This window comes from Arachis ipaensis, chromosome B01 (assembly GCF_000816755.2).
Source record: "Arachis ipaensis cultivar K30076 chromosome B01, Araip1.1, whole genome shotgun sequence".
NCBI lineage: Eukaryota > Viridiplantae > Streptophyta > Magnoliopsida > Fabales > Fabaceae > Arachis > Arachis ipaensis.
This window is the reverse complement of record NC_029785.2, coordinates 136,419,915-136,430,140: the sequence shown is the minus strand read 5'-3', so window position 1 is coordinate 136,430,140 and position 10,226 is coordinate 136,419,915. Positions and strand designations below refer to the sequence as shown.

The following is a 10,226-nucleotide window of genomic DNA, read 5'->3' as shown; positions in this document are numbered from 1 at the left end:
CTTCCTCACTTTCCTCACTTGTATTTATGCGTTAGAACTTAGAACCAACACTAACAATTTGTTTTTTCCACTAAAAATATTTCGATAAGGTCGTTCCAAAAAAAAATTTCTTCCTCACTTGTATTTATGCGTTAGAACTTAGAACCAACACTAACAATTTGTTTTTTCCACTAAAAATATTTGCCATTTCTCGATAAGGTTTGCGGAAAAAAGCTATTTAAAGCGAGGATATTTGTAAAATAATAAATAAAAACTAATGATTATTAATTTTTTCACTTATGCAAGTTTAGCATATGTTGTGTTGTAGGTACGAAACAGTAGCGGGGCACGTGTGGAGAAGCGCATGCAAGGCAAGGGAGCACAAAAATGACCAACCAACGTGTCTAGGGGTGTGTGTGGATTCAAGGTGTCGCATGAAGCCGCCATTGCCAAAAGGGTACTTCGGGAACGCAACCTTGGACGTGGTTGCAACCTCTCTTTCCGGTGATTTGGTTTCAAGGCCATTAGGGTATGCTTCAAGCAGAATAAGGGAAGCCATTGAGAAGGTGACTGATGAGTACATCAAGTCAGAGATTGAGTTCTTGAAGAACCAACAGGATTTGAGCAGGTTTCAGGATCTTCATGCCATGAGAAGTGACAAGGGTCCATTCTATGGTAACCCTAACATGGGTGTGGTCAGTTGGTTGACTTTGCCGGTCAACGGCCTTGACTTTGGATGGGGTAAAGAGGTTCAAATGTATCCCGGTACACATGAATTTGATGGTGATTCTGTTCTTCTTCCTGGTCTTGATAGTGATGGTTCTGTTGTTCTTGCTATATGTTTGCAAGTGGATCATATGGATGCATTTAGGAAGCATTTCTACCAAGAGGAATCATGCTAATTGAACCGTGTTTAATATAGTATTAGATTTCATTTCTTAATAACCATAGTTTTCTTTAGTATTTTTACATGGAATAATGTATGTACGAATTTCGTAATATCAATTTCATTTTGTTTTCTTCACTATATGTTTAACAATCAATACAGTTCAACTCGTTTGAAACATAATATCTTTTGAAAAATAAGTATGAAATATGCAATACGTCCCATGTAAAATATTTAATTACAAAATATATATTTATGGTGTTATTCTAATACCCAAATAAATTATGTTAAAAATTTAGGTGCACTTGAAATTGATAGTTGAGAATCGTTAAATGACTTGATATTTTAGTTGAACAAAAATGTTATTTGTATACTAAAATCAGTCATTAAAATCAATCATCAATGTATTTATATATATGTGGTTTAATTTATTTTTAATGTGTATTTATATTTCAACATATATTTTATACCGGTGACTAATTTTAATGTACACGTAATATAATCATTAATTAAATTATCATCTAACGGCTCTCACTTATCAATTTCACATAAAGTTAATTGAATATGAGTTTCTACCATAAATTATACACATGAATTAGTACGTGATATTCATATAAATACTTCCATCATTTGTAACTGTAATTATATAAAGTTTAATTTTAATAATTCCTAGCAAGCAGCAGCACCTTAGGCTAAAGTATGTTTTTGGCATTCAATCCACAAAATGCGGAAGTCAGCTCCCTCCATTGCCAAACATTCTTAAACTCCCTACTCCATTCGCTCTCATCTCTTCTATCTCCTCAAATAATTATTGTCCCAAATTTATTAAAAATTAAATAAAATTAAAAAAAAAAAGAGAAAAAGGAAATGTCACTAACATGCAAAAGAGAAAACCTCTAGAACAAACAAATTTATAGAAAATAGAAATTGGAAAAAACAAAAAAAAAAAACAAAAAAGTGGTGATACATGTATGGATGCATATTCAGTGTCATTTATTACCCACTGCTACATACCAAAACAATGGAATTTCTCATCGCACTGTAGCTGATTCCCACATTAATTATAAGAAAAAGGTATAGTTTTTATTGTGCGTGGTTTTTTTTCCTTCTTATTTAGTCATAGAAAATTTTGAATTCATCCAAAAACTCGCTTTCGATTCTCAATCCAATTGCGACGCGCGCGCTAATATTATTCGATTGAAGGCATTGAAGAATGCGGATACAATGATCAACAAAAAATTGCAACAAAATGCCACCCGAAAAAATGTGTCTGAATCTCGTTCTATGATTTTTTGGGGGTGGCGCGTTTTGTTTCCGTTGCTGATAAGCTACCTTTGCAATTCACCATTTCCTATTTTCAGCTATAGAACAGATTCAGCTAATTTGATATCCAGATTCATTGCTTTGTTTCAGGGTAATTATTGTTGATATTCAAGGATGGCTGTTTCAATGAAAGATTTGGATCCAGCTTTCAAAGGAGCTGGACAGAAGGAGTATCCTGAACTAGTTAACAATAATATATCTATCTTCTCTCTGTCTCAATGTATTGTGATGTTTACAATTTATAATATTTTCATCTGGAGATAGTTTATTCAAGTTCATTTAGTTTTGATTTCGTGCTTGTACTCTTACTAGTACTTCTTCATTATGGTTTTCCTTAACCATAGATAGTGGACTTGAAATTTGGCGTATTGAGAATTTTAATCCAGTTCCCATCCCTGAGTCTTCTCATGGGAAGTTTTACACTGGTGACTCATATGTGATCTTAAAGGTAACCAATATTTTCCAACTGGTTTCTCTTTCATGGAATGCTGGCCTCATATTGACATTTATTGTTGTTATGTTATGTCACACGAGATCGATTTTGATATTTGCTCCTTCTTTTTTTTTTCTTTGTGAACATTGGTTATGGAACTTAAATGCTTTTAGGGTGATTTAGCACATGCGGCTCCCACTATTATGAAGTATAGGGAGAGAATTAGATGTAAGAAATCCTATTAAATAATGTTTCTATTTTATGCTAACTTTGCCTCTCTGGCTTTCTTGCATAAAGAGTGCAACCTTAGAAGGTGGAGAGGAACTCTAATATTAAGTTGATATTTAGTGTTTCACTATCAAATTAAAACCTCTAACTTTTATCATAAGAGTAAAGCTGTGCAACCAAAAGAAGGGGGACATTATCAAGCCTGAGAATTTAGTTAGATTCAAATATGACAAAGTGATACAGAACAGTTCTTGCTGTTATATGCATTTTCTAGGTACAAACATAAAAGATGTTGATGTGCCAAAGTTTTCTTTTTTCTGATACACTCCATGCAGACAACTGCTTCAAAAAGTGGTGCTCTACGCCATGATATCCATTTCTGGCTTGGAAAAGACACCAGTCAGGTAAGTTTTATTGTTTATATATTGCCATTCTCCTCCACCTGTTTTTGATTCAACTAGCTCTTTATAACATGTTACTAATCATGATGACTTGATGACAATAACATAGGATGAAGCTGGTACTGCAGCTATAAAAACAGTTGAGTTGGATGCAACTCTAGGAGGACGTGCTGTTCAGTATCGTGAGGTGCAAGGTCACGAAACTGAAAAGTTCCTGTCTTATTTCAAACCATGCATTATACCACAAGAAGGTGGAATTGCCTCTGGTTTCAACCATGCTGAGGCTGAAGAATATAAGACACGGTTGTTTGAGGTCAAAGGAAAACATGTTGTACACGTTAGAGAGGCAAGTGTGACAATAACTTGTTTAGCTTTGAGTCTTATTATTGTCCAGACCGTATATCACACCACACATGCATGGAGACCTTAGTACTACTTGTGATTTAGCTATATGTGTTGGTTACAGGTTCCTTTTGCTCGATCTTCTCTCAACCATGATGATGTTTTTATTCTGGATACCGAGTCCAAAATCTTCCAATTTAATGGTTCCACTTCATCTATTCAAGAAAGGGCTAAAGCATTGGAAGTTGTGCAGTATATTAAGGATACTTACCATGATGGCAAATGTGACATAGCTGCTATTGGCAAGTATAGAGATATATTTTAAAATTTTCAAAGTGATTGCTTAGTATCATGAATTGAATGTATGTACTTGAACTTCCATGCAGAGGATGGAAAGTTGATGGCTGATGCTGAAAGTGGAGAATTCTGGGCTTTATTTGGAGGCTTTGCTCCTCTTCCCCGAAAAGGCGCTAGTGATGATGCTAAACATGGTTCTCATCCTCTAAAGCTGCTTCGGTAATATGTTGTTTCAGTGAGCAGATTATATTGGTGAAAATCAATGATTATATTTAAATAGATTCTATAATGCTCTAGTTAATTAATGAAAGTAGCACTTTTACAGTGTTGAAAAAGGGAAGGCAGAACCAATTGAAGCTGATTCTTTGACAAGGGAGTTACTTGAAACAAAAAAATGCTATATTCTAGATTGTGGGTTGGAAGTGTTTATATGGATGGGAAGAAACACTTCTCTTGATGCAAGAAAAAGCGCAGGTGTATCTGCAGAAGTAAGACCTCATTTGATTATATCTTTCTTAATACTGTTCAACATTTTACTGAGTTATGACTCTTAAATTGCTGCTAACTTAAAACAGGAGTTACTCAATAGCACCGACCGACCGAAATCCCAGATAATTCGTATAATTGAAGGATTTGAAACAGTGATGTTCAAGTCCAAGTTTGATTCTTGGCCTGAGACAACTAATGTGCAAAATTCCGAAGATGGACGCGGCAAGGTGGCAGGTTAGTTTGAAATAAACTTTGTAGCTTTTGTAGCCTGTATAGATTTCTCCTCCTTTATATTTGTTTCTCAGCATAATTGGTCATACTGTCATTATATTCTTATAAATTTATGTATTATTTTGTTTCTTTATAGCACTTCTAAAACGTCAAGGAGTGGATGTAAAGGGTCTATTGAAAGCTGAGCCAGTAAAAGAAGAACCTAAACCGCACATTGATTGCACAGGACATTTGCAGGTATCTTAATCCATCAACACTGATGTCTTTTGATTTTTTGTAATGCAAGAATCATTTACACTAAGTCATCTGCATGCTGAAAGCTCCACTGGTTTCTCCTTCTAAAGATGACTTCAAGCATACATGACATGCAAGCTGTATTCTATTATATACTTCAATATGTGAAACATTGACTTGTTTAGATTTAACTTGGAATTCTGAAGAATTAATTTTGGCTATTGGTATTGTAACCCCATGTAAGGCTTGACAAAAGCTCTTTCCCATGGTTTCTTTTTGCTTTATTGATCCCAAGAATTTTCCTTCGTTCCACTTTGTTACTATTTAAGTTTTCACCGAAAAGCATGCCTTACTTAGATCATAATTGTTGACTTGAAACAGCAAAGAGAAAGTAGTCAATTCCATTGTGGAATTTATGAATTTACAAGCAGTTGTGGCTAGATATCTTAGGCAAATATTTGTATTGCTTCATAAGGTTTTGATAAATAGCATCCCTTAACAATTTTAGAAATATGCTCTGTATTTCTCCCTTTTTGGCTCGAATGATTGGCTTGACTGTGCTTCATTTCAACATTTCTCTTTTGCTTCTGTTGTTAACAAGGGGTTTACTATTACTGCACAGGTTTGGCGCGTAAACGATCAGGAAAAAATTTCCCTACCAGACTCTGAACTTTCAAAGTTTTATAGTGGAGATTGCTATATATTTCAGTATACATATAACGGAGATGATAGGGAAGAGTGTCTCATAGGAGCATGGATGGGAAATAATAGTGTTGAGGTGAAAGATTTGAAATATTTTCCTCTGGTTCTTCTTGCATGTCTGTTTATGATGATTTATTACAAAATAAAACAACTTAAAATCTGCTTGCAAAACATGATGTCTCCAAACAATCACAACATTGGTATTTTCTTTGGTACTGGAAACAGAAATTGTTTCAGAACTGTACTATATTAACCTGCATACCTTACATGGTAATTTATTTATTTATTTATTTTTGAAAGTAGGGAGATAGAACTACAGCTCTTTCAATGGGCTGCAAAATGGTTGAGTCAATGAAGTTTATCCCTTCCATGGTAATTTTTCATTTCGATTTGTTGCAAGATTATGTCCACTCATTGCTCATGTCCTTATTGACATTATCCATGTCCAATTGATTGAAGGCACGTATCTATGAGGGCAGTGAACCAATTCAATTTCATGCTATCATGCAAACTTTCATCGTTTTTAAGGTGTGGGATCCTCATCTTTTGGAACTAAGAAAAAAACCACTCTTTTTGACGAATATAACTGTTTTCCTTTAATACTGTTTATCAGGGTGGACTTAGTGATGGATACAAGAATCACATTGCAGAAAAGGGAATTCCAGATGAGACATACAAAGAGGCTGGTGTTGCATTATTCCGCATCCAGGGCTCTGATCCAGAAAATATGCAAGCTATACAAGTTGAACCAGTATGTCATTTGCCTCTTTACAGTGCCTATCTCTATAGACCCATTTTGTATGAGTAATGCACACTAATGAATATTCTTTTGCCAACCAGGTTGCTTCCTCCTTGAATTCCTCCCATTGCTACATACTTCATAGCGAAACCGCCCTCTTTAGTTGGTCTGGAAGTTTAACAACATCAGAAGACCATGAACTTGTTGAGAGAATGCTGGATTTCATAAAGGTCTGATATGTTCCAAGAAATACTTGATCTGAAATATCTGTTTTATCCAACTTCAAAGGATAACCATTTTTCCACCTACATACTTATATTAGACTCTGAATGAGTTGATTAGAAGAGATTTAAGTGTAAATGGGCTGAGTTTAGACATGATTCATGACAAGGCATAATGGTGTCACATTTTCCATTGGGATATATAGGATTGATCTCACATTTTTCCAAGCCACTGAGCTGAAAAATATACCAATATATAAAGTAAGTTTCTTTTTCCTGAATGCATATATTTGCCAATTGTCTGCAGCCAGAGTTACAACCCAAATCACATAAGGAAGGTATAGAATCTGAACAGTTTTGGGAATTATTAGGAGGAAAAACAGAATATCCAAGTCAAAAGATTGTGAGGGGCAAGGAGCATGACCCTCACCTATTTTCTTGTCACTTCTCAAAAGGTAAGGACTATTTTCTTGTTTGATAGAAAAGATTTATGTTCGCCCCCAGATCCCTCTCTTCTTGAAGGCAAATGGATGACTTGTTTATAATGATTTCTTGGGCTGCCTGATTGACCAACATCCAGGAGGAGACTTAAAGGTACCTACACTGACTTATCTGTATTGATATAAGTAATCATTATTCAAGATGGAAAATCAAGCTGGTACTCAAACTGGTAAAATAGGAAACAAAATAAATCCTTGATAATTAAAAAAATCGGCTTAATCAGCAGTGAATAGTTACAGAACAGGGATGACATACTGTTGATTAAGTGTGAAAGATGCATTCTTGGGTTTTCATCAAGTTATTGCAATGGCAGTCCATATGCTTGTTCACTTGATTATATGTCCTGTGATATATTTTAGCTAGACACTGGTGTTAATTAAACTCATATAATTACCAAACTTTATTTTATATTGGCTAAATACAAACAAATTATGGCTAACCTGGTCAATATAAAATATCTATATTTGAAGTTTGGATATGATACCCCTTCTTGAGTTTTGACCATCTATTCTTCCTTTTAAGACTAACTCTCAATATAAAATGCTGGCAAAAAGTTTGATCAATTTGTACCTGCTACAATGCATTAATCTGAAGGGATGTTTGCAGGTGAAAGAGATATACAATTTTTCCCAGGATGATCTGATGACAGAAGATATATTCATCTTGGATTGTTACTCTGAAATCTTTGTCTGGGTTGGCCAGGGAGTTGACCCCAAGAGCAGAATGCAGTCTCTAACCATTGGCGAGGTATAACTGATTTTGCTTTCGCTGGAAGTTTTAAATGTGCTAGTATAACTTAGTGAATAATATTCTGAAGAGTTATCAATATAACTTCACAAGATGGTTGTTTTTCTGTCCTTTTAAGACCAGTATAACATTAGACTACCATAAGATTTTGACTTACATTGTCTTTTACATCTTTTAGTACTTTCTGACATGGGGTGTGCAATTCTTAACTTACTGTTTTGGATTGAACAGAAATTTATTGAGCATGATTTTCTTCTAGAAAAATTATCTCGGACCACTCCAATGTTTATTGTAATGGAAGGTAGCGAGCCACCGTTCTTCACTTGTTTCTTCAAATGGGAGGCTGCAAAAGCTGCAGTAAGTTTCTCAGTATAATAGCTTAAATTATATGATTTTATATCATTTTGAATTTTTGTTTGTTGATCATCCACCCCTCCCCCCAACCCCACTTTTTCTTGGCAGATGCTTGGAAATTCATTTCAAAGGAAGCTTACAATCTTGAGAAATGGGGGTACTCCACCAGTGGTTGTAAGGCATCTTTTCTTTGCTTCCCTGACAGTTCTTGAATTATAGTTCTCTGAAGATTCACTTTTCATTTTCATTTTCCTCTCATAGTTCTAGTGTACTTCATCTACTAATCTGCTCTACATTATTGCATAGTAGTGAAAGCATTGACCTTCATATTTATATTTTGTTTTCATTTTCATTTATCCTTTTGGTTGTTGAATATTTAACACATTAACAGAAACCAAAACGAAGACCATCTTTACAATATGGTGATAAGTGCCAGCGTTCCTCGCGCAGCATGTCTGTTAGTCCTACTCCTGAACGTGTTCGTGTCAGGGGCCGGTCGCCAGCATTTAATGCCATAGCATCCACTTTTGAGAAGCCTAAAGATAGGAACCTTTCAACCCCACCTCCAATTGTGAGAAAAGTGTATCCAAAATCAGGGACAGCAAACTTGAATACTCTTTCTCTTGGTCTTGGATCTAAGTCTTCAGCCATAGCTCGGCTTACTTCTAGTTTTGAAATGCCTTCAGCACGGGGAAAGTTGATACCTCAGTCGCTTAGAGGTATGAAATAATAAACTTGATGAGTTTCCTCCTCCATTGATATTTGATTTCAGTAATAGATTTTGCTTTAATGTAATATACCTCATCTGTTTCTTGTGTTGTTATGATGTAAAGTGACTTCCAATACGCTCAAATCAAACCCAGAAAGAAGTGATAGTGAGGATTCTATGAGCAGCAGATTAGAATCTCTTACAGAGGAAGATGCAAAAGAAGGTGAAGCTGACGATGATGAAGGACTCCCAGTTTATCCGTATGATAGCGTTAACACAGCTTCTACCAATCCAGTACCAGACATTGATGTGACTAAACGAGAGGTATAAGCTTTTTCTTAAGGTGATTCAAAGATGATAGCTAAGATGTTACCCATATCATATTAAGTAGTTTGGTCAAACATATTAAACCATCTAACAGTTCTCAGCTATCATCTTCATATAAAATCACCTTCATCTTAGTCACCTTTTCTTAATACCTTCAAAACTGTGTTTATAAGATTTATTCATTTTGGTTCTTACTTGTTTGAGCTACATGCATGTAGGCTTATCTGTCAGCAACAGAGTTCAAAGAAAAACTTGGCATGACGAAGACTGAATTTTACAAGTTGCCGAAATGGAAACAAAACAAACTCAAAGTGACCGTTCAATTGTTCTGAGGTTTACATTATACTTTGCCTCGTGTTGATTCAATGCAGTTCAAGTTGCAGGTAGAAGGAAACTTTGCCTGTCACTGTCTACATATTTTTTAACTTCCACATTGTTGTCTTTGCTCTTTTTCTTATACACCTCAGATATGCTATCTATTCTGTAGTGATAAACTGGCATGGATTGAAAGGGACAGCATCAGTGTTTTTTAACATAGCTGCTTCTGCTCCTCCCAAGATGGATTTCATGATGTAGAGAGAAACTGGAGATTTTCCACCATTCTCCACCTTTATTTGTAGTGGTTTGATGATGTGCAGAGTTTTTTTCTTTGTTGAGAACTGCTTGAGGTTGCCTTTATTGAGTTTTCTCCAATCATTCTTTCATTCATTATTAATTTTGGCGAAGCAATTTTGAGCTTGCAATATGATAATATCTTAGGTTGTATTGATAATTGAGGATAAAATTTGTACAGCAGAGTGTATAAACCACTCAAAGTTAATTATTTTGCAAATAAAAGTATCATTTTTTTCTCTTCTTATTCTTGTTTATGGCAACTTTTTCTTGCTTTTGTTGAACTTCAACTCTACAAATTGTACAAATTAAGTTTAGAAGAAAAGTATCTTTATAAAGTTGACAGCGTCCTAAAAAATAGCGTATATTTAATTATTTATTTATTTATTAAAAAGATAATTAAAACATAAATTAATACGAAGAATAAACACAAAAAATTAGAAAAATTTTGATTTCAAAATATTGATAGAC

General features: G+C 34.7%; 2 protein-coding genes across 5 annotated transcripts in view; both read left to right on the top strand.

Annotated features, from left to right (window-relative positions):
- LOC107615711 (spermidine hydroxycinnamoyl transferase) overlaps window positions 1-1,003 on the top strand; it is a 4,790-nt gene extending 3,787 nt beyond the window's left edge. Inside the window, exon 2 of the mRNA XM_016317752.2 lies at window positions 308-1,003. Coding sequence (XP_016173238.1) covers window positions 308-881 — 574 coding nt within the window. The 3' untranslated portion in view covers window positions 882-1,003. The remainder of the gene's footprint in view (window positions 1-307) is intronic.
- LOC107642634 (villin-4) lies at window positions 1,820-9,999 on the top strand. Of its 4 annotated transcripts, none has more exons than XM_016346049.2 (23): window positions 1,820-1,939; window positions 2,279-2,358; window positions 2,537-2,636; window positions 3,185-3,253; window positions 3,360-3,596; window positions 3,717-3,894; window positions 3,979-4,108; window positions 4,215-4,377; window positions 4,465-4,612; window positions 4,746-4,846; window positions 5,466-5,621; window positions 5,849-5,917; window positions 6,005-6,073; window positions 6,159-6,296; window positions 6,386-6,514; window positions 6,813-6,960; window positions 7,086-7,099; window positions 7,613-7,753; window positions 7,985-8,110; window positions 8,216-8,281; window positions 8,499-8,826; window positions 8,941-9,140; window positions 9,362-9,999. In XM_016346049.2, exons 2-23 carry the CDS (start codon window positions 2,303-2,305, stop codon window positions 9,473-9,475), a joined length of 2,880 nt encoding a protein of 959 aa, XP_016201535.1. In that variant the 5' UTR covers window positions 1,820-1,939; window positions 2,279-2,302; the 3' UTR covers window positions 9,476-9,999. The 4 variants fall into 4 exon arrangements, 2 of the variants coding, with proteins under 2 accessions (XP_016201535.1, XP_020962649.1); XR_002350982.1 differs by lacking the exon at window positions 1,820-1,939 and having other exon boundaries at window positions 1,982-2,358; window positions 9,362-9,526; window positions 9,631-9,999; XR_002350983.1 differs by lacking the exon at window positions 1,820-1,939 and having other exon boundaries at window positions 1,982-2,358; window positions 9,362-9,526; window positions 9,611-9,999.

Bases quoted from the DNA above. Each gene is read 5' to 3' on its own strand.
- LOC107642634 (XM_016346049.2), top strand. From the start codon at position 2,303: ATGGCTGTTTCAATGAAAGATTTGGATCCAGCTTTCAAAGGAGCTGGA. The intron at 2,359-2,536 runs GTATCCTGAACT...AACCATAGATAG, and splicing joins AAAGGAGCTGGACAGAAGGA to TGGACTTGAAATTTGGCGTA. The intron at 3,895-3,978 runs GCAAGTATAGAG...ACTTCCATGCAG, and splicing joins ATGTGACATAGCTGCTATTG to AGGATGGAAAGTTGATGGCT.